General features: G+C 50.6%; 4 protein-coding genes across 11 annotated transcripts; 1 reads left to right on the plus strand and 3 right to left on the minus strand.

The window, feature by feature from the left end:
* The first annotated feature begins 67 nt into the window (after nt 1–67).
* LOC133465017 (serine/threonine-protein phosphatase 2B catalytic subunit gamma isoform-like) lies at nt 68–5,592 on the plus strand. 3 transcript variants are annotated; one of them, XM_061747329.1, is made up of 14 exons: nt 70–432; nt 1,037–1,234; nt 1,884–2,008; nt 2,090–2,201; nt 2,274–2,419; nt 2,491–2,630; nt 2,697–2,774; nt 2,849–2,943; nt 3,012–3,137; nt 4,609–4,686; nt 4,763–4,847; nt 4,931–5,028; nt 5,132–5,149; nt 5,287–5,592. In XM_061747329.1, exons 1-14 carry the CDS (start codon nt 384–386, stop codon nt 5,436–5,438), a joined length of 1,500 nt encoding a protein of 499 aa, XP_061603313.1. In that variant the 5' UTR covers nt 70–383; the 3' UTR covers nt 5,439–5,592. The 3 variants fall into 3 exon arrangements, with proteins under 3 accessions (XP_061603310.1, XP_061603311.1, XP_061603313.1); XM_061747326.1 differs by having other exon boundaries at nt 68–432; nt 1,884–2,201; XM_061747327.1 differs by having other exon boundaries at nt 69–432; nt 2,090–2,419.
* Nucleotides 5,591–10,512, minus strand: hsdl2 (hydroxysteroid dehydrogenase like 2). Of its 3 annotated transcripts, XM_061747336.1 has the most exons (12): nt 10,392–10,512; nt 9,866–10,031; nt 9,189–9,352; nt 9,025–9,123; nt 7,943–8,057; nt 7,766–7,869; nt 7,475–7,573; nt 7,203–7,397; nt 7,061–7,132; nt 6,845–6,991; nt 6,501–6,629; nt 5,591–5,753 (listed from the first exon to the last, which is right to left on the minus strand). In XM_061747336.1, the coding sequence occupies exons 2-12, from the start codon at nt 9,979–9,981 to the stop codon at nt 5,644–5,646; spliced, it is 1,350 nt and encodes a 449-aa protein (XP_061603320.1). In that variant the 5' UTR covers nt 9,982–10,031; nt 10,392–10,512; the 3' UTR covers nt 5,591–5,643. The 3 variants fall into 3 exon arrangements, with proteins under 3 accessions (XP_061603320.1, XP_061603322.1, XP_061603321.1); XM_061747338.1 differs by lacking the exons at nt 9,866–10,031; nt 10,392–10,512 and adding an exon at nt 9,754–9,853; XM_061747337.1 differs by lacking the exons at nt 9,866–10,031; nt 10,392–10,512 and having other exon boundaries at nt 9,189–9,659.
* Nucleotides 10,188–17,672, minus strand: ugcg (UDP-glucose ceramide glucosyltransferase). Of its 3 annotated transcripts, XM_061747340.1 has the most exons (10): nt 16,544–17,672; nt 15,884–16,016; nt 15,399–15,501; nt 14,780–14,881; nt 14,595–14,707; nt 14,057–14,235; nt 13,499–13,585; nt 13,314–13,421; nt 12,188–12,266; nt 11,039–11,229 (listed from the first exon to the last, which is right to left on the minus strand). In XM_061747340.1, exons 1-10 carry the CDS (start codon nt 16,639–16,641, stop codon nt 11,059–11,061), a joined length of 1,173 nt encoding a protein of 390 aa, XP_061603324.1. In that variant the 5' UTR covers nt 16,642–17,672; the 3' UTR covers nt 11,039–11,058. The 3 variants fall into 3 exon arrangements, with proteins under 3 accessions (XP_061603323.1, XP_061603326.1, XP_061603324.1); XM_061747339.1 differs by lacking the exon at nt 12,188–12,266 and having other exon boundaries at nt 10,188–11,229; XM_061747342.1 differs by lacking the exons at nt 12,188–12,266; nt 14,780–14,881 and having other exon boundaries at nt 10,188–11,229.
* Nucleotides 17,673–17,820: 148 nt separating this feature from the next.
* LOC133465026 (molybdopterin synthase catalytic subunit) lies at nt 17,821–21,458 on the minus strand. 2 transcript variants are annotated; one of them, XM_061747353.1, is made up of 5 exons: nt 21,331–21,458; nt 19,202–19,319; nt 18,974–19,130; nt 18,005–18,128; nt 17,821–17,943 (listed from the first exon to the last, which is right to left on the minus strand). In XM_061747353.1, the coding sequence occupies exons 2-5, from the start codon at nt 19,317–19,319 to the stop codon at nt 17,848–17,850; spliced, it is 495 nt and encodes a 164-aa protein (XP_061603337.1). In that variant the 5' UTR covers nt 21,331–21,458; the 3' UTR covers nt 17,821–17,847. The 2 variants fall into 2 exon arrangements, with proteins under 2 accessions (XP_061603337.1, XP_061603336.1); XM_061747352.1 differs by lacking the exon at nt 21,331–21,458 and adding an exon at nt 21,121–21,247.
* Between the last annotated feature and the right edge of the window lie 985 nt (nt 21,459–22,443).

Below are 22,443 nucleotides of genomic sequence, written 5' to 3' on the forward strand. Positions count from 1 at the left end.
CGAGCTCCGTGTCGCAGGCGGAAGTTGATGACGTCGCCGTTAAGGCCGAAGCAATCGAGCGCCTGACGAGGGCAGTCGGGCCGTAAAGTGCGCACGCGCGCCCAACTCCTCCTCGCCCCTTTCGTCCGCTCGCCGTGAGCGTCACTCAGCTACCGCCAGCATCAGGAAGTCGTCGAGTGCATCGGGCGACGGACGCACCGCGTGTACCGCCCCCCCACCCCCCACCCCGGACTCCAGCTGACCTCCAGCCAGGCTCGGTGGGGTCAAAGTGAGGCGAGGCGCGCGCGCACGCACGCACAGCTAGCGCGGCTAGCTCCTCGGCTAGCTCCTCAAGCTAGCCTGGGCGTCCGCTCCGGAGTTGTCTTGATTCGTTTGGACACAAAATGTCCGCCAAAGAGCACAAAGTGTCCACCACGGAACGGCCGATCAAAGGTGACCGCCACATTTTTTTATTCTTCCTCATCGACGTTTTTGTTTTCGTGTAGCTTAGCTGCTAGCTGGACTCTTCTTCCATTTTACACGCAAGGTGATGACGTCACATACATCACGTGACATGCCCCACTCACACTTGTATCGATACAGTCGATGTGACACTGTTGATCTTTACAGAGGCGTAAAAAGCGTTCAGTATCAGGTTATAACAGGATCAATTAGGTTCATATTTAAAAATGTTTAAAACTTGTTAATTGTGACTTCCGGGTTCAGCTCACTGACAGAGCCCTACGCGCATCTTCTTAAATCTGAAAATCTTTTTAAACGCGTATTTTTATTTTTAAAAGTCTTATAGAAAAGCAGCATAATTACGGAGCTCGTAACTTTGATTTATAAGAACCGGATGCAGAAATGAAAATTGTCCTAGTATAATTTGATAATTCACCATGTTAAAAGGTGAAATTTGACGCGTTAAAACATGGACTTTGTCCCGTCATAAAGTGATACTGAATCGTGCTGAGACCAAGATGCGCTTTAACACTTAACACCCAAAATCTGCCAATAGGCAAATTTGCCAATCACATATATGCGTGTGTGTGTGTAGCGGTGCCGTACCCTCCGGGGACCCGTCTGGGCGTGTCGGAGCTGTACGCGGACGGCCGTCCCAGCGTGGAGGTCCTGAAGGCGCACCTGCTGAAGGAGGGCCGCCTGGAGGAGGAGGCGGCCTTGCGCATCATCGACGAGGGCGCCGCCATCCTGCGTCAGGAGAAGTGCATGCTGGATGTGAGCGCGCCCGTCACAGGTACGCACGCACATATGGACAGGCGCTAACGCAGGGGTGTCCAGACTTTTGGTTTTAGAGGGCTGCATACACTTGCATACAATGCAAGATGCGAGCGCCATGTTGACATTTTTCACTTTCATTTATTTAACACGTTATAACCAGTCCAACAGTGTTGATAAAGTTATGCATTTTTTAGTCACTGAGTGTTATGATTTGATTTTCTTTTACAATTTTACTTGTAAATAATTTCTTTGCATTTTTTAGCTTTCTATAAACCCAATTATTATAATTGGCAACAACGAGGCGCTCTAAAGCAGCCACGCTAGCGGCCTATTTGAAGAGAAGATGCATTTTTGAGGTCACAATTGTGCCGGTTAACCGAAGGCGCTCCTATTTTTATTTAGCGGGGGCGGGGCGACTCACGACAGACGCTCAAGTGCATCACTGGGCCCCGTTCTGGCCACGCCCCCCAAAAATCAAACGTTAAAGTCAGAATTGGAGTTCTGCACTCCCGGCAGCATTTTGAACCAGATGGAGACGTTTGAGGAGCAACTGCCCTGACTCCAAAGTGGTCTCCTGCTAGTGTAGAAAGTCCGACGCAGGCAAACCACAAGGGCTGCTAAAAAAAACGGTCACGCGTGTTCTAACCGGGAGTGCGTGTGTTTAGTGTGCGGCGACGTGCACGGTCAGTTCTTTGACCTGATGAAGCTTTTCGAGGTGGGCGGCTCCCCCGGCAGCACCCGCTACCTGTTCCTGGGCGACTACGTGGACAGGGGCTACTTCAGCATCGAGGTGAGCGCTTCCCGCATGCCCGCACGCTCGCCTTTCCTGTCACACGACGCCGGTGTCACACGGCGGGCGTTCTCTCGTCAGTGCGTCCTGTTCCTGTGGGCTCTGAAGATAAACCACCCAGACACGCTCTTCCTGCTCAGGGGCAACCACGAGTGTCGACACCTGACGGAGTACTTCACCTTTAAACACGAGTGTGAGTACAACCGCACTGCAGCGTGCGCGCGCGCGTGTGTATCCTGTCCTCAGTGTGTGCGTGCGCATGTAGGTAAGATGAAGTACTCGGATCGCGTGTATGAGGCGTGCATGGACTCTTTCGACTGCCTCCCCCTGGCGGCGCTGCTCAACCAACAGTTTCTGTGCGTCCACGGGGGTCTGAGTCCCGAGATCAGCAGTCTGGACGACATCCGCAAGGTCAGAGCGCCGTGTGCCGAACCCTACGTACGACCTTTCAGCGTCCGTAACGTGCGCCTGTTTGTGCGCAGCTGGAGCGCTTCAAGGAGCCGCCGGCCTTCGGGCCCATGTGTGACCTGTTGTGGTCCGACCCCGGCGAGGACTACGGCGCCGAGAAGAACCAGGACCACTTCAGCCACAACAGCGTGAGGGGCTGCTCCTACTTCTACAGGTAGCGTAGCGCAGCGGGCGCTAATTGCCAAACGACGCCGCGGCCTCATCTCACGTTTGCGCGCAGTTACGCCGCCGTCTGCGACTTCCTGATGAACAACAACCTGCTGTCGATCATACGGGCGCACGAGGCGCAGGACGCCGGGTAACGACACGCGTGAATCGACACGCATAGTGCCCGCGTTATTGTATGTTGACACGTGTGAGCGCGTGTGTCAGTTACCGCATGTACAGGAAGAGTCAGACGACCGGCTTCCCGTCCCTCATCACCATCTTCTCTGCGCCGAACTATTTGGACGTGTACAACAACAAAGGTAAACGCACGTCGGTGGCACGATGACCGTCTTGACGATGATGATGATGAAGAGCGTGTGTGCGTCAGCGGCGGTGTTGAAGTACGAGAACAACGTGATGAACATCCGCCAGTTCAACTGCTCCCCGCATCCTTATTGGCTGCCCAACTTCATGGACGTCTTCACGTGGTCGCTGCCGTTCGTCGGAGAGAAAGGTACGATCGCGTCAGCTAACGACAGGGTCGATTTAGATCGGATCGCATCGCGACGACCCGTCAGATCGCATTATGTCGGATTACATCGGAGCTCGTCACATCAGATCGAGTTGGAATCAGATGCTGACAGACCGCATCGGCGGTAGACCGCGGCCCATCCGGTCACACCGCGTCAGCTCTTGTCGGATCCGATCGTGTCACCGTTCGATCGCATCGGATACGAGGTACGGTGATCCCCCGTTTTTAATGGGGACCAGACCCCCCCCCCCTGCGAAAGGTGAAAAACCGCAAAGTAGGATTTGCGCCCCCCACCCTCAGGAATTTTCGTGTACGTGTGTACCAGAATGTTTCAAATATGTAAACAGTATTAATACTTTACATATTTAGACAAAGATTACAACAGTACCCGTATTTACTTCTATCTTTCATTCTAAAGCCTGCGAGAGTCATTAATATTCATCAACATTGTTTTCGGAGAGGCGAAGAGGCTCGCGTCGGCGGCGCAGGAGAGGCTCGGAGAGGCTTGACGGAGAGGCTTGACGCTCGCGTTTCACCACGGAGAAAAACAAATGATGGCTAGTTGTTGTCTTTGGTTTTTTTTTTGCTTCCAAATTCCACCGTACAAGGACATAACCCCGCCTCTTATTACGCGGAGTTACCACACGTTTGGCTTCCTTATGGAAGCCGTTTTGCAGATGTTTGCTTCCTGTTTCTTGATGAACCGCACTGCAGATTCATTCCCACCATGATGGCGTGCCACAGATGCGGAACTTCTGCCCTCTTTGATCCTAAAAGTTTCACTTTTAGCAGCGCTTCGGCGGCATTGTACTCATCCAAAAACGTTATCGCTTAAACAAAAAAAAGTCGCCACGAACACAACACGAAGATCGAGTATGCGAGACAGTCAAGAGCGTGCACGAGACTGGCGAGACACAACAAGGGAAGATGCCGGGCGAGGCCGCGATGATGCGCAGCCAATCAGCTCACGGGATAAATCCACTCGTGCCCTCATTGGTCGATGTCGCGCCGGGAATCAATCACGCGCCTTGTATGAGTGCTCGTGGCATGTGTACAGTACAGTACAAAGCCTCTGAGTCAACTCGTCTCTTTGTTGGGCATGCAGGGAAACCTCTCTCGGCATCAACGTGAAACAACGCGTCTTTCCGCAATATGCCTGCTGATATTTCATTTTTATTTTTTGATGATTTCTTTGTTTTTTTGATGAATATTTTGGAACAGCCCACGAAGCGCTGAAGCCGCAAAACGTGAAGCGCAAAGGGAACACTGCACATATGACAGACCGCGTCGGGTCGAAGCTTGTCGTACAGACCGCGTGGGGTCACACTAGATCCCATCAGATCCGGTAGATCCCAGCACGTCACATCAGATCAAGTTAGCGCGGCTCACGTAACGTGCGATGGGATCGTGACCGATCGCCTCGCCGCCTCCGACGCTTGTGCTGTTTCCGCAGTGACGGAGATGCTGATCAACGTGTTAAACATCTGCTCGGACGACGAGCTCATGACAGACGCCGATGACACTGGAGAAGGTGAACCTTTAGATGCTCGGTGACCTTTGAACTGTAGCCTGCCTTAAAATAAGCCCACGGCCGAATCCTGTTGCAGGCGGCGCCCCCGCCGTCCGGAAGGAAGTCATCAGGAACAAGATCCGTGCCATCGGGAAGATGGCAAGAGTCTTTTCTGTGCTCAGGTCAGTCTGTTGAAAGAAACGGCAGCAACGCTGGCGCCCCATTGGCTCGCCACCTCAACTCGTGTGTGCACGCGTGTGCGTAGAGAGGAGAACGAGAGCGTGCTGCAGCTGAAAGGTTTAACGCCGTCTGGAACGCTGCCGCTCGGCGTGTTGTCGGGAGGACGACGCACGCTGCAGAGCGGTGAGTCTTAGCATAACGTGCTAACGACACGCCAACGTCGACCTGTCGGCCCTTCTTTCGTCACCAAGTGTGTCTGATCTTTGACCTCTACCTCTCATTGCAGCCGCGGAGGAAGCCCGAGGTAAGTGTGCTCTAACTTTGTAATTACCACTAGACGCCACAAGATGGCGACAAAGCTACAGAAGTTCCCGCAGCACAGGTGACGATCTCTCATTTGCGGTCGTCTCGGTTACCCGACGCGGGTGTGTCTCCCGGCAGGCGGCGATGACGACTTCAAGCCGCTGCACAAGATCCAAAGTTTCGAGGAGGCGCGAGGCCTGGACCGCATCAACGAGAGGATGCCGCCCAGACGAGACAGCCCACAGGCCACGCCCCCCCTGCGCAGCGACAACGGAACGGATGACGCCTAGCCCCGCCCCGTCTTTCCGTCTCCTCCTCCCCTTTTCCGCACCCGGACGCCGACACGGTCGCCTCCGGTGGAATTTATTTTATTTTTTTTACGTTTGCACGCGCTAACGTGGTGCGGGGGCGGGCTTTACATCCTCAATAAACAAGGCAAAAATACTTCAGTGTTGACGTTTATTGACATGATGACATTGTCTTCGCCTGATGACATCACAGCTTGGACATGCGACCCATCATCATCTCCAGCTTGATGGCGAGCGTCATGTCCCCCTTGATGCGAAGTTTCCCCGACATGAACGCAGTCGTCGGCTTCAGGTTGCCTGCACGCACGCGGGAACGGACACGTCGCCATGGAAACAGGTTAACGTGGCGAGCATGTTGCCTCGGAAACGGGTTACTGTTGTGAACATGTTACCGTAGACAGGTTTGCCTGGGAACGTGTTCATGTGGAAACATGTTGCCACAGGAACTTGTTACCATGGAAATAGATTTCCACAGGAACACGTTAGCATAGAAACAGGCTAATGCGATGAAAAAAAAGGTAACAGTGATAACACATTACCACCGGAACCTGTTAGCACGGTAAAGAGTTACAATAGGAACACGTTATCACGTGTTACCACGGAAACACGTTAGGCTACAGTTAGGTTTATGTTCCCGGTGGCCACAGGACAAAACGGGACGGTGTGGGGGCAAATGTGAATGGTCGCCTGGCGAGATTTAAAAATTGTTGAAAAGGTTTGCCACACGAGTCACTATGCAGCTGAGAAACCTCGTAGAACAACTAACCCTGACGTGACCTTTTTCCTACACTTGCCGCCTTTTTAAACTCCTTTAAACCGTGTGATCGCAATACGCGTGTGGATGTGAGTAACGGGCTCTTTTGCATGTTTTGGTACAAGAGATTTGTGAATTAGGAACATTATCCTTTATCGAGCGGCAGTACGCGCCTCCAGCAGGCGAGCTTCCTTCGGCTCTGCCGAGGGCGACGAACGTGCCGCCCGCCGTCCGTGTTTTATCCGTGGAAAGACATTAGCGTGCTGAATCGTTACCAAGGAAACGCTCACCCGCGAACATTTTGCTGAAGTCCGCCGAGTCCATGGTCATGACCACGTCGGGCACACCGTTCGGTCGGCCCCGCCCTGCGCTGCCCGAGCCGCTTTTCAAGTCCAGGAACCAAACGCCGCCATGTTCTCCTGATGGGGAACAATGATATTAATAATCATAATACATTTGTTCAATGGAGGGCTTTTAAAAGGGTACTCAGATGCTTTACAAATAATAAAATGCTAGGATAATAGAAACAGGAACAGAACATGACAGATTTACACGTTAAAAGCATTTGAGAGGAGGTGGGTTTTTGATTGGAAAAGCATTCAAAGGCGAGAGACGCCCCCTTTTAGCGGCTCACCCGCGAGGTCAAACTGGTAGAGAGCCTTCGTGGACTTGACCAGGTCCTCGTTGAGGACGCCTCGGATCACCTCGAAGGTGCTTTCTATCGGGCCGCCGGGGGAGGGCGCGGCTGACGAGGACGGCGGCTGGAAGGCGGGTGTCGCCCCTAGCGACAAAACACCGGCTGTCAATCTTCCGTCAGGGGGGCACCCTTTCTTTCCTTTCTTTTTTTTACCGTGTTTCTCCATCTGCTGGGCCAACGCCTCGGGGGCTTCGTCCAGGAAGAAGTCGGGCAGAAGCGGGTGACCTGCGGACCAATGGGAAGCAGCATGAGCGTCGAGCGCGCACGCATGTGCGCGTGTTTGTGCGCATGGGACCTGGCTGAACGGCGTAGCGATCCATGTCTTCCACTCCGTGCTCCCTCAGGACGTCCTCATCCACCAGGAAGTGACCCGTGAAGGTTTTGGGCCGCGACAGGACGACGTAGGCGGCGTCTGCCATGATGTCCGCCGTACGACACTGCTTGGCCACGCCCTCGCCGCCCAGCATGTCCATGGCCGCCGTTTGGATGGCTATGGCGACCGGACACCAGCTTAACGCGTTAGCGCTCGGCGCGTTAGCACTCGCGTGGTTAGCGTGCGTCGCTCACCGGTTCTCGGCCAGAGGGCGTTGACGGCGATTTGACCTCTGAACTCTTCCGCCATACCCAGGACGCACATGGACATGCCGTATTTGGCCATGGTGTAGGCTGAAGGAGACGCGACGTCGTCAGGCTGCGCTACGGGTACCTGGGTGCTCGAGCGTCACGGTTGCTATGGCTACCATGATTACCTGGTAGTTGCTATGGTTACCCTTCTGCTTGTTGCTAGGGTAACCCGTGTGTCGTATCTACCTGTATGTCGGTTACTAGAGTTACCCGTGTGTCTGTTGCCGTGGTTACCTGTGTGGTTCTTGAACCAGATGGGATTGAGGTTGAGGGGTGGAGCCAAATTGAGGATATGGGGGGAGGAACTCTTAAGGAGGTGTGGGATTACCAACTTGGACCTGCAACACACGCACGCACTCGTCACATGACGCCGCATGTTTTGAGCACACACACGCGTGTGTCGGTTCGTACGTCACGTATGTTCCTCTCAGGTTGATTCCCAGCATGAGGTCCACCTTCTTCATGGACGTTTCCAAGGTTCCCGTCAGGTTGATGGCGCTGGCATTGTTCACCAAGATGTCGATGCCTGCCGATGACGACGCCGATTATGTCACACACGGCGGCCGTGTTGGGAATCACTCCCTATACGCTACATACCCACGTACAGTATATGCCGAGTTGGCTAATTTGTGAAAAAAAAGCCCTCAATAGCGACGAGGGAGAATTCCATCAATGGTTTCAGCCCTACTTATCGAGTGGAGAGAAGGGAATGAGTGAGTGAATGATTCCAAACCTGAATCATTCACGACTCCTGACTCGCTACAAAGGGACTTTCGGCGGACATTCTGTGGAACTAATTAGGTCTCCTATGTCAAAATTGCTCTTGGGAATCAGCCACTCCTTCACTCATGCTGCATTGTGGTCTTCCCACGTCTCGTATTAAAAGCCTGCAGTTCGTCCAAAACGCCGCAGCGAGACTTTTGACGAGGACGAACATGTTCGATGATATTACCCCCGGTTCTGACCAACTTGCATTGGCTCCCGGTCCACTTGAGATGCGATTTTAAGGTCCTGTTACTTACTCATCAAATATTTTAGCCGTACCGTATGTTCGTCCGCTCGCAAAAAAAATTCTCGAGAGCCAGAAAGAGGGCTGGCTGACGTTGACAGAATCGGAGGCCGATTGCCGTTTGGCTTCCGCGACGAGCGATTGGAACGACACATCCATTGCGGCCTGCCCATCCCGGAAGCTGGATCCCCCGTTGACAGTCCCTTCCTCAAGGTTTCTTTTTTGGGAGTTTTTCCTCGCCCCCAAACGGGGGGTTTCGATTACGGGATGTCGTCAATCGTTGCCGACCGTGGCCCCGCTTTTGGGATTGAGGGCGAAACAAATCAACCCGACTATTCCATCCATTTTCTTTTACTGCGAGAGGCGGGGTACGCCCTGAACTGGTCGCCGGCCAATCCCAAACTTTACTATTCCCTTCTCGCTCATCGCTACAAGATGATTTTGACGCAACTATCTAGGTGGAGTGTACAAAAAGAATTGTGACCTCCAAACTTGTCGACGGCTTTCCGGACGGCGTCTTCAACTTGTTTGTCGTCTCGGATGTCGACGACGCACGGCAGCGCTTTCCCGCCGAGATCCTCCACTGAAAAGCATTCACAAAGGTCCCATTAGCGGCTCGGTGAGCGGCTGGGTCGCGTTAGCACGCACCCTCCCGCGCGGCGCTGTAGATGGTGCCGGGGAGTTTGGGGTGAGGTTGCGCAGTCTTGGCGGCGATGACCACGTTGGCGCCATCTCGGGCCGCTTTCAAGGCGATGGCCTTGCCGATGCCGCGGCTGGCCCCCGTGATGAACAGCGTGCGGCCCGCTAATTTCCTGGAACATACACAGAAGCGGTTTCCCATTGGGAGGAACTGCCGGTCATTGTTTGTCTTCGTGTGAGCTGCCCGGTGACCGGTCCAGGGTCACCTCTCACCCAAGGTCATCTGGGGGACACTCCAGCTCACACGAATGACGTCAAACTGTGACCGAAACGTGTGCACGTGCCTACTTGTGTACATTTCTGTCGCTCGTTTTGGGCTAACATGCTAACCAATGACTAAACAACCCGTGCTAACGTAACAAGATGACAAGTGTCGTAAAAGAACAACATAGCACGGCAAATGTTCTACAAATCATTTCTTCTCACCTGCATTTAATCGCACGCGCTTTTTAATTTTGTATTTTCTGGGGGCTAAATTTAGATGTCGAGTGAAAGCGGACGTTCGCGCACCCACCCGCTGTTTGGAAGCATGACGACCCCTCCGGATCAAACAATAACAAGAGTGAGAAAAAGAAAACGTAGGAGGAGAAGCAATCAAGTTTTCAGTTCGTCCACCTTTCACCCACTTAAGGCAAGCGGAAGTTCCTTCCGCCAACCGGGCTGCGCTTCCGGTCTGCTGCCAAAGATCTTCGCGTGCCGGCGAGATGTCGCACTCTTTTACCGACAAACTGAAGCGACCCATCCTGGTTTGTGATCTTTCGAATCCCGGGCCAGGCCTTTCTGTGTGGGTTACTTTCCAAAAACATGTTAGCTTGTTGCCTTCATTGAAGACTAAATCAGTGGTTCCCGAAACCTTTTACACCAGATGCCCGCCCCAAAATAAAGAAAAACTTTGCTCTCCGCGTACCAACTGCCAACAGCAAAATAGTAGCACTGTAGACCCAAACGTTCAACAAAAATGGTTTTATTCCTAAAAAGTATATTTAATAAGCTACTGTAACAGTATGCATTTTTTCACATAACACAAACAAAAAATTGTACTTAAATACTTCAATTAAAATGTATGGCAGAAAAAGGTTAAATAGAAATTGTGCTTAAATATTTCAAAACAAAGACGAGAGGGTCCCCACATATCGCCTGCGGTACTCGCACCTGCTCTAAATTGTCCTTTGGTGTGAATGCGGGCGTCAATGCCGGGTCACCGCCGAAATCAAGTCAGGTCACGAGGGCTGCAAAAATGGGACAGCTGGTCTTGTGTCAAAACACAGTCACGTGGTGGTCCTTTCAAAAGATAAAACTTTATTGTTCTTGTGGGGACAAAATGCTGCGTTCTGATCGGTCCATTGGCAACAACATCTGATTGGACGTTAGCCTCGCAGGTTCATCCGACACCATGAGCGATGATGTCATCAAGCGAAACCCCGCTGGCTATGCTATGCTACGCTAAGAGCTAATGCTAAAGTGATAGTGTAGAGGGAAATTCCGGACACGCGCGCACAACTTGTTAGTTGACATGAAATGTTGCGACATAAGACAAGAAGAAAACGTGCACCCTCATAACACTGCTTGACGTCGTCGGAATATTTTAGTGACAAGAAAAAAACAAAACAGAAAAACTAGGATGGCTGACAGCGCTCCCTCCCGATTGGACCGCTTCGGCGGTGTCATCCCGCATCACCTTCACATTGTCGATGGTTTCCACGAAAACCGGGCGCTCCGCTGTCTCTTCTTCCGTTGGCCCGCCGTGGCCTCGCTAACATTAGCACCAAAATGAACATAAATAGTCGTAAAAAATACACTTCGGTCTGCGTCGTCGCCGCTACACGTCCAGGATCTCCTCGGCGGTGCCGCCGCATCGGAGCCGGTACCGGCCGGTCCGCCAGCTGATGGTGGGATCCCACAGCGCCGAGAGGAAGATCTGCACCGCCATGGACTCGCGGATGAACCACGCCACGGCGAAGTCCAGCTTGGAGAAGCTCGGCGGCCCGCCCTGGCCATGGAAAACACGGATACGCGTGTGTTCGCATCTTAAAAAATTCCTTCTCATTTACTGGGTTGAATTATCCAATGTGGCTAAAATGGGTTTCATTCATTTTTTTTAAAATGTTTTCTACCAGATTGCATAATTTTTCAATTTTGGCATAAGAAAGCCATTTGATGTCATATTGTAAATTTCCAAACAAGGTGTTGAATGTCTTACTAAAGTAACGGCCCAATTTTAGTCTGCTGACCATGGAGGAGAATTGCATTTTCATTTAAGAAGTGGAACAAATAGAGACACTGAAAGAAAAGTGGACCTGAGAATGTGTGTGTGTGTGTGTGGGTATACGTTATTAAAAAAAATTAAAATCATTACAGAGGTTGTACAAACTTGAATTTGAAGCTTAAAAAATTTAAATTGTATTTTATACTAATGCCATGAACTGACGCAAGTGAAAAATTCTATCCATTGAAGGAAATGAAAACTTTTTTTTTTCTTAAAAATTACACACAACACCGCGTTCCAAATGATTATGCAGATGAAAGATTTTCTTCTCAGATTTTCCGAAATAGTCGACGCAAAAGACACTCGGCATCATTTTAGCATCATCAATGTTTATCCTGTCATTGAAATGTTTTCGAACAAAAATCTCAATGAGGGTAGTATTTTTTTTTCCAACATCCAAAAACAAAAGGCCGTTCAGATTAGGGTTGAACCGACTCGTCGACTGCGCAATGACGTTATAGCTCCAAGTCGACAAATCGCCAATCCCGATTTTTTTTGCTCTCTTTTTTTTTTTTTTATATCGGCGCACACGAGTTGAGACGACGCAATTATCAATGACTTCATCGATCATTATTTGGAACGCAGCGTAGGTGTGATGTCATCCATATGCAAACGAACACGTCTAATGAGGTCATCAACGACATCGATGGATACGATCAATAATCGAGTTGAAGGCGCGTACCTGAACTCCGGTGAGTTGAACGTAGTCGGCGATGAACCACGCCAAACAATGACACATGAAGAACACCATCATGTCCCACCTACACGCACGCACACACAAGCACAGTGAACTATTTGAAAACGCGCGTGTCCGTTCCGCTCGCGTCGAGGAAGACGACGCTTGAAAGCCAACCAGGATGGCGGCTTTTTATTTCTTTATTTTTTAACAATCATCTGCCTTATGCAACTGCCGCCCAAATCCAAACACAAACATAAAGTAATAATACAATATCTACTTTCTGATTGTTGGACTGTAAATAAACTAATAATAAAAATGCATTACACTTATAGCGCTTTTCTAGGCACTCAAAATGCGTTTTACAATTGAACACATTTGAATAAAAAGCGTACTGGAGGTTGCAATTAAGATAGACTGAACTTGCATCCATTTTCAGTAGCGCCTCTCCTCACGCAGGTGGCGGGCGTGCCGGCGCCCATCTCAGCTATTGTCGGGCGAGCGGCAGGGGTACACCCTGAACTGGTCGCCAGCCAATCCCAGGGCACATACGGACAAACAACCATTCGCACCTACAGGCAATTTAGAGTCTTCGATCAACCTCCCACGAGTACCCGGAGAAATGCCACGCAGACACAGGGGAGAACATGCAAACTCCACATTGGCGGCGCCGGGACTTGAATCCCGGTCCTCAGAACAGTGAGGCAGATGTGCCAACCAGCCGGTCGCCGTGCCGCCACTACAGATTTATAATCCAAAAAAATACACTGAGGTAAGGGGAATTGTTTTCATTTGTTATTGTTTAGCTATTTCACAAAAACGATGTGAACACATTTGGATAGCATAATGCTAATGCTAGCTAGCACTTATTTTTAAAAAAACGTGACGTAAAATTCTTTTCTTCTCAGTACGAGCAAAGTTGATAAAAAAGAAATGTCTTGTTCTTCCAAATGATCAAAACAGGCATTGCATATAATTAACTGCAGGAAAACAGGTTTATACTTCTGTCTGTGCTTTTTGACTTGTACTTAAGTGAAGGTACTCGAGTGCTTTTGCCTCCTCTCGCTCGTTCGGCGCCTCGCGCGGCAACGGCCGGCAAAGGGAAGGAGGCGCTCGGTTGCGGGCCGCTCACCTGAAGACGTGATGCGCGGCCCAGCCGATGATGAGGCTGGCAAGGAAGCACTCGGACACGGGCTCCAGCACGGTGCCGGGAAGCATGTTGATGCGCAGCTTGGTCCACCTGCCGGCAAAAAGGACGCAGGGGAAAGCTCGTCGTCATCGGCGGCGGCAACCTCGGACGTCGGACGCGGCGATCACCTGATCAAGCGGGACTGGAACTGGCCAATGGAGTAGGAGCCCGAATTCTGCAAGGCCACCTGCGTCGCCATGGAGAACTTCCAGCCTCTGCGGACGACCAATCGGTGAGTTTCACCGGCGGACGGGGCAAGACCCCAAATGAGTTCATGTGTGTGCAAGTGCGCGTGAAACCGTGTGTGTGAAAGTTTTTTTTGTGTTAATAAGTGATTGTTGGTGTGTGTGTGTAAGAAGAGTAAGGGAGTGTGTGTGTGTGTGTAAAAGTGTGTGTTTGTGAGAGATTGTGTATTAGTGAATGTGCGTGAGAGAGAGAAAGAGTGTGAATATCAGTGCGTGTGTGTGTGTGTGTAAGTGTGTGTTTGTGAGAGATTGTGTGTTAGTGAATGTGCGTGAGAGAGAGAAAGAGTGTGAATATCAGTGCGTGTGTGTTTGTGAGAGAGCATGTGTGTGAATTCACGAGTGAGTGCACACGTGAGTGTGTGTGACTGAGAGCGAACGTGTGTGTGTGCGTATAGCGCCCAACGCTCGCTCACCGCGAGGCGCGCCCGGCCGCCGCCTCACCTGTCGGCGATGGCTTTGGCCATGAAGTAATCTTCGGCGATGTACTGCGCGAAGGCCACCAGGCCGCCCGCCTGGTCCAGGACGTCCTTCCGCATCAAACACGACATGCCCGTCACGCACTTGATGCCCATCACGTTGGCCGAAATGTACGAGCGCGGGTGCGACGTCCCGAAGTAGACCTGCCGGAACGTTAGCGCTCCGTTACCGTCGCGCTCGTCGGCCTCGCCTGTTCTGTTACCCTCATGCTCGTCTCATCTGCTCGGTTAGCTTAATGCTAATTAGCTTCACGCTAGTTAGCCTCACTTGCTGCTAGGCTCACGCTAGTTAGCCTCACACTAATCAGCCGCACCTGCTGTTAGCTTCATGCTAGTTAGCTTTACCTGCTCTGCTAGCCTCATTCTAATTAGCTTTGCACTGGTTAGTTTCATCTGCTCTGTTGGATTAATGCTAAATTAGCCTCATGCTACTTTGCCTGACACTCGTCAGCCGCACCTACTGTTCGCCTCACGCTATTTAACCTGGCGCTAGTCGGCCTCACCTGCTCCAGCGTAGCGGCGAAGCCCTGGCGGTCGGCGACGTACGGCAGGCCGTGCACCAGGCCGACCTTTTCCGTCATCTGATTGGTCAGATCTGTCAGCGTGTCCGCTTTCACTGCAGCACACACACGCAAGCACAGTTAGCATTAGCATTAGCACGGAGACGGTCAAGATGGCGCTCGGCGACCTCGGATGCCGCTGTCGCAGATCCACACCAGGCCGTACTTGGCGCCCTCGTAGCCTGGCATCAGGTTGTTTATCTTGGGGTTGATGCCCACCTTCTTGCCCCCTGCCGGACAACGCTGGTTAGGCACGCATTGTTTGATTCTCACTTTTGTGCCACTTTTAAACAAAATGAAATTTTGTTTTGGGCTCAATGTGTGTGCGTCCATAAGGGACTGCATTAGAGTGCATATGTGTGTGTGAGTGTGCGAATGACCTATGGGGAGAGATATGTGCCGAAATTATTTGCACCCGTTTTGCAAATCCACAAACATATCAGCGATTTACACGTTTTTCAAATCCACAAATTATATGCACGTGTCTTTCAAATCCACAAATATATAAATATATAAATGCCATGATAAATGGACCCGCAACATTAAAAGGCGCGAGTAAATCGCGGATACATTTGTGGATTTGAAAAACGTGCAAATAATTTTATCATTATAACTGATATACATTTATCATTATATTTGATCATATCGCTCCCCATAAATGAGGGTGTGAAAGGAAGTGTGCGAGTGCGTGAGAAAGAGTGGAAAATGTTTTTTTTTTTCTTCCGGGGCGCTCAAGCGAGTAGTTACCGATGAAGAGGCGCGCGTCCACGCCGGGGTACTTCCCCAAGAGTTTCTTACAAACGTCCACCGCCGGGTCGTCCTGGTCCTGAACGCACAGCAGCACCTCGTACTGCGCGCACACGCGAGCACAATGTTACGCAAATAGACGGCTCATTTTCATATCACACGAATCAACGAGGACACAAGACGTGGCCCACTTCATTTCCTTTTGACTGAAATTATATAATAGTTTAAAAAATGACAACATATGAATAACTGTTTCAATCGTCAGCAGTTGTCATCCATCAAAAGGTCAGAATAGTTGCTAAGAACAACGATTGTGAAGTCATGTTTTGCAAACGTTTAATTCCAAAAAGTCTTTACTGTTATGCTAATGACATTTTGGGATGGATCCGATTTGTCTCCTTTTCGAGGACAACTACCAGAAATCCGGATCAAATGATATGAAAATGACCCACGCGCACAGGTGCAGGTCAGTGGTCGGAGGTCACCTTGGGGTAGTCCATGGTGAAGAAGGTCTCCAGGTTGGCGACGAGGTTGGGGTCGACGCCCTTCAGCGGCTTCAGCAGAGACACGCCGGCCGGCTGTTTGACCTCCGACCTCTTCTTGTGCAGATGCAGGCGCCTGCGGGGGGGTCAGAGGTCGTGTGACGAAAGCTTACGTGAGCAGGAAATCGTGACTTCCTGCCGACTGGAATCCATCACTTCCTCCTCGCCGCCAAATACTTGCTCGCATTCTTGCGTCACGTTGCGTAAACGTGTGCGTCATTAGGGTGCGTTTCGTTCCATAAAAAAAAAAACATAAATATGAATAGAACTAAACTCGTCACCCCCTATTGATGAAAATCATAATTAACATCTTACGACGACTTTTTTAATATTTCAAATTTCCCCGAAACGTCGGACTCAGGTCGCAGCTAGCCGTCTAGCGTCCGACCACCCGTTTTTTATTTTATTTTTTTAAGTCTACTTTGCCAAATGTTTACTTTTGCCAGTTAGTTTGAACAGAACGCTTTAACGGTTTGAACCACTTCCAGTCCAAATGCGGAGCAGGAAGCTCGTTGCCAGTTAGCGGCGCCAGGCTAGGCTAGGCTAGGCTAAGATAAGCCCGCACACGTCATTTTTATTATTATTATCATCATTTTTACTCACACGTAAATGATGGACATGAAGTGCATAAGCCACAGCACCGCGAACAGCAGCAAGCCGAACACGGCCAGGCCCTGCATGGCGACCTCCGCCAGGGCCATGGCGCTCCGAGGCGGGCGGGGAGCCAGGCGCGCCGGGCGAGGTGCGCCGAGCTCGGCTGGAGGAGGCCAAAGGTCCGGCCGAGAGAGCCAGTCTAGAAATTCAGTTTCCACTCAGTGTCGGAGATCCACCTTGACGAGCCGAGCGCCCGGAGAAGGACGGCGACGAGTCCGCCGAGGAGCTCCGAAGCCGCTTGACAGTCAGCAGACCCAACGACGGTCAGCTGACTGGGGGGGCGGGGGGCGGGCGGAGGGGGGCGGGGGCTCGGCGACGCTCGCTGACGAGAGCGCTTCCGAACAGCGTCGAGGAGGGTTCGAGTGAGGCGACATCACGCTGCTTCGTTCCGTCGTTGGACTCGGAGGTCGGGCTCCGAACAAAGCCGAGTTGATCCAGGTCAATGTTCTTCAGACCTTGACCGCTGCCATGTTGCAAACATTTTTTGCATTTGATAAACAAGCGTTGCGAGCGGGGGTCCTGCAGCCCACGACCTCATTTGGGAAAGAAAGGACGCTTCTGAACGTTTGACGCCTTGAAAACACAATTTGGACATTGAAACGAGGCCAAAACCTGCTCATTTCTCAACCGATTTTCACAAGCTTGACTTTTTGGTCAATGCCAAAGTGGACGCTTATCACCACATTCCATCAAAAACATTTTTTGGGGGGTTCAAAAACACATTTGAGGATGAATTCATAGGCAGGCTTTTGGGTGGGCTCGAACTTCAGGGCTGGCCTCGCGACCAGTCCATCGCTCCGTGTACGTGTCACAAACTCCTGGACTGGTCCCCGCATATCGACAGACAATGAACTGTGGGCGCTGAAGCAAACCCTAAAATTTGAGCGATCCCCAAAATATTTTGAAAGCCGATGTTGTGAACAAAATAGAAATGTGTCCAACCACAGCACACTACTCTGTGGTAACGTAATGAACCACAAAAATAGCCCCCTCCCCCCAAAGTGTGCCAGCTCAAACCAGGAAATGTGGCACACTTCTTAAGTTCAAGCACTCGTGACCAAAACGCTCTTCTCATTAGCAGTCCTGCCATTTTCTTTTTCTAGTTAGAGGCGAGGACGGTGGCGGTCGGACGGTCCCGCTGCGTGAGTTGCTGGGTCCCGTCCACGCGGCGGTATTCACGCCAAGCGCCGTCACTCGTCGCCGTCACAGCACGCAGACACACAAAGCACCTTTTGCAGGCTTTTATTGCGCAATCAGGGTGTGTCGGGGCTTGCGTTTCCACGGCAACCGCCGGCCCAGGCGCACTCGGCGTTCTCCTTCCAGCTGGCCCGGCGGTCCTCGTACACTTCCTGCCGGCAGCGAGCGGGTGAGAAAAGCGGGCGGGACTCGTGAGCGGCGACGGTTCCTCACCTTCTTCCACACGGGGGCGCCGGCCTTCAGCCCGTCCAGCAGGAGCGCCATCGCCTGCTGACCTTCGCGGCGGTGAGGCGACGAGATGGCCGCCACCACGCTGGCCTCGCCCACTTTCACCCACCTGAGGGACGCGCCGGACACGCAGCGTTGTTACTATTATGGTTATGATGTTAAGATTGCTATGATTGTTCTGATGGTTGAAGTTTGCAAGTCTTAATTAAGTAGGGCTGCACGATATTGGAAAAACAACAAAACGAATGTTACGATATTGATCTGAATAATAACTTCTATAGCACTTTCCTAGACACTCGCTAACGCGTTACAATTTCACGCATTATTCGTGGGCTCTTGGGTCACACCGGGTGGCGGCGAGCTACTTCTCAGAATCGGAATCAGAATCTTGCACCGCCAGAGTTGCCCCGCAGGGGGCAGTCTGACGGAAGCGCGGCTGCCATTCTGCGCCTACGGCCCCTTCGACCGCATTGGTTCGTAGGCGACGCGGGTTAAGTGTCTCGCCCGACGGCGACGTGCGCTCGGGCGGGGATACGAACCGGCGACACTCCGCCCACTTTATTGCAGGATCTAACATGCCCATAAAATCATTCAAATTTTATTATCATATTTTACATTTTTTTAACTTGGCAAAATACGCAGGCTATATGTATTTTCATTTGAGGCACATTTCCTCCTGGATTCAAACTCACTGAACGCCTACGTGTCCGCTCTAGCCGACAGGAGAGCAGAATCTAGGGCAGGGCGGCGGTGTGCGTTTAAGGTGGCGTCCGATTGTCAAACTCGGGTAAACGCCACACGCGTGCAACAAAGCATCCCATACCGTCTTTTGCAGGCGGCACGATCGCGCCGATTATATTGTGCAGCCCTAGTCTCGATCATTACGCCGGTTCCGATTGTTTTGCCGTTCGAGCGGCACAGTTAGCGGCATTATGATTAGCGTTAGCACGCGACCCGAGGCGGTGGTGCACGCAGATGTGCACGACGGCGGGCCAGCGCGCTCTGATGTCCCGGCACAGCCTGGCGAGCTCCGAGTGGACCATGGCCTCGTACGCTTCGTACTCCAGGCCCATCACCTTCCTGCCTTCCGGCCGGTCCTCGCGCGTCGTCCCTGCGGCGGCGCACACGGCCACAAATCTCGGAATCGGACGAATGACAAACGTGAAGCGAGGCGACGGCTACCTATGAAGAGAGCGACGGCTCCGCAGGAAGCGCTGCCGACGGCCGCCGCCGCTTCCTCCACCGACAGACGATCGCGGCTCAGCTTGAAGATGTCCTTCCCCTTCTCGGGCGCCGCCATCTTGGAAGAGAAGATCGGAGGTGGGACGCCATCGTTCGGATTGTTTTGACACATATATAGAAATCAAATCGAGTCCATTTCTCAGTTCTTATTGTCGTGATGGTTACGATTGTTATGATCAGTGTGCTATGATGATTTTAATCGTTATGGTGTTGTGATGTGTTGTTATTGTTTTCTTATAAATCTTTTTATTCAACTTTTCCAATTAATGCACAAAAGTGTCTCCATAAAGAGGCCAAGAAAGATGTCTTTTTTATCTACAATAATGTTGCAAACTTGAGTAGAAACACACAATTACTTTCCAAGGATTGTTCCCTTAATGAGCCACACACACACACACACACACACACACACACACAAACACCTTGATATCGCACACACACACACACACACACCTTGATATCGCTACATACGTAACCGGACTTCAAATAAGCCAAATAAAGTATATATGTGAATACCGATACACACAAAAATGATAAAATAATTAAATATCATTAACCGTTATTATTGTTGATGGTTATAATTACCATAATTGCGATCGTTATAATGGTTATTTATTACTGTTATGATGTTTTCATTGTTATGCTTATGATGACGGTTTAGTTTTTTTATTATTGTCATGGTTGTTATTATGATTGTGATTGTTACGCTTGTCATAATTGCCTTAAAGTATCTGTAACATTTGCACAACCAACCTTTTCCCAGATTATCGCACTACTCGTCACTTTAAACCGCATACACTCCTTGAAGTCTCAGCGCCCTTTGCACAAAGGTCATTGCACCGGACTATTGCAATATTAGTCATTCGAACTGCTCTAAGTGCTCGAGGACTCTGCATCTTTTTGCACAATTGTTTTTTGTCAATTTCTTTATGTCTCCAAAGTGTTCTGTAAATTGACTGTCTGTTGTACTCGAGCGGCTCCAACTACCGGAGACAAATTCCTTGTGTGTTTTGGACATACTTGGCAAATAAAGATGATTCTGATTCTGATGTTTGCAAAAGTCATGATTGTTCTGTTGGTTATGATTGTTACAATTGCCATGATGATTAGGATTGTTTTAACATTACAATCTTATGATTGGTATTTCGGTTAAACCTCTCAAGTGTCTTAATGGTTCTGATGATAGTTGAGTAATTGATGATTGCTATTCAGGTCATGATTATTATGATGGTAGTTATTGCTCTGGCGGCACGGTGGGCGACTGGTTAGAGCGTCAGCCTCACGGTTCTGAGGTTGCGGGTTCAATCCCCGGTCCCGCCTGTGTGGAGTTTGCATGTTCTCCCCTCGCCTGCGTGGCTTTTCTCCGGGCGCTCCGCTTTTCTCCCACATCCCCAAAAACGTGCGCGCTATCTTCAATGAAGACTCTAAATTGCCCGCAGGTGTGAATGGTTGTTTGTTTATATGTGCCCTGCGATTGGCTTTCAACCAGTTCAGGGTGTACCCGCCTACCCGGGTGATAGCTGGGATAGGCTCCAGCACGCCCGCAACACGCGTGAGGAGAAGCGGCAAAGAAAATGGATGGATGGATTATTGCTCAGAAGATTATGATGATTATGGAGTTCTGTTATACAGTAGTTATGATTCATTACAAGAGTTATGATGTTATGACGGTTGTTATGGTAGTTGATTGAGTATTATGATTGTTTTGATGGTTGGGATGTTTTGTCAGTTACGATTGTTTTGACGTTACGATCGGTTCGACAGTTATAGCTCCAGGCGTCTCCGTGATTAGGACGACGGTCGATCGATCGATCGATGGTCGTTATGACATTTCGATTGTTATGCTGGTTAACGCTCACGTTCATCCCCCGCTGAGCGGCGGCACCACGGCGACCTCGTCTCCGTCTCGCAACGTTAGCGGCTCGCGGTCGTCGACGGCGACGTACTGATGGCGCACCGCCAACACCACGTGACCCTGCAACACGCGCAACCTGCACGCACACACGCACGCACGTCAAGCGCTGTCCCCGGCACACGTGGTTGCCACGGAAACGGCGTAACATTCCTACCCGGGGTGTTGCCGTAGCAACCGGGTCCAAAGTTCCTGGCTGCTGATCGGTGTGTCCACTTGTAAAAGCTCCTCCCTCAGGCCGCTGAGCTCGGCGCTCTTAGCGAAGTACAACACACACACCTACAACACACACGAACACACACTTTATAAAAACACGAACATGGGGTTCCCAAACTATTTTGGGTCGTGGTGAGAAATTTAATATGAAGCAATTAAACATAACTACTGCTAATTGTCATAAGAATTATGCTTTTTTTTTGAGAAGGGGGGGTGGGGGGGGGGGTCATTTATGTGATGACACATCACAATGATATCGGAGATTTTAATTGTCTGAAAGATAAGGTTGGGAGGAGTCAGTGGTTTATTGTGACAAATTTGATTGGTGTGCCGGTCCCCATGGGTACTGCAGGCATCTACTTTTTGAATGATACCGTGTAGATTTATTACAAATTATCTTGCTGACCCCCAAATTCCCAAATTACGGCTGATAGTTTTCAGAACCACAAGGCTAACAATTCACACACACACGTTGTTAACTTGTGACTGACTTCTTGTGACTATCGAGTGCGCGTGCGTGTTTGTGTCGCGCTGGTCTCGTGGGCGCGCCATGCCACGAGCGTGACAAATTGGTTAGCTTTAGGAAATCTTTCTTTTGGAAGTTTTAGAATCTAAATGTGCTTGTAATGATCCCAAATATACACGCATACATATGAATGCAGCGAAAATTGCAACTTTTCGGTTTAAGTTACTTATCTGTTCGCTAGCGGGTTCAATTGGAGCAAATGTCAATGGAGTGTGGATGGATGTTGACGAGGAGATGTCAGGCACTCACGCGCGCAGTCATTCAGAAGACAAGTTCTTCCCGTCATCCGGGACTTCCGAGAAAGAAAAGAACAAAAAAACAAAACAAGACTTTCAGTTTGTGGGAAGACGAAGCCTATGTCAAATGGCGTCACCTCACGCTCCAAGTCTTCCTCGTTGCTTCTGCGGGTGACATTTGGTGCAGCAGCATCCCCAGCTGGTCAGATGAAGAACAGCACCACCTACAGTGCAGTCAAACCCCGCAATTCGCGGTTTCCCATTTGCGAAGTTGAGAGATTTTTTTGCAATC

This window comes from Phyllopteryx taeniolatus, chromosome 15, assembly GCF_024500385.1.
Source record: "Phyllopteryx taeniolatus isolate TA_2022b chromosome 15, UOR_Ptae_1.2, whole genome shotgun sequence".
Classification (NCBI taxonomy): domain Eukaryota; kingdom Metazoa; phylum Chordata; class Actinopteri; order Syngnathiformes; family Syngnathidae; genus Phyllopteryx; species Phyllopteryx taeniolatus.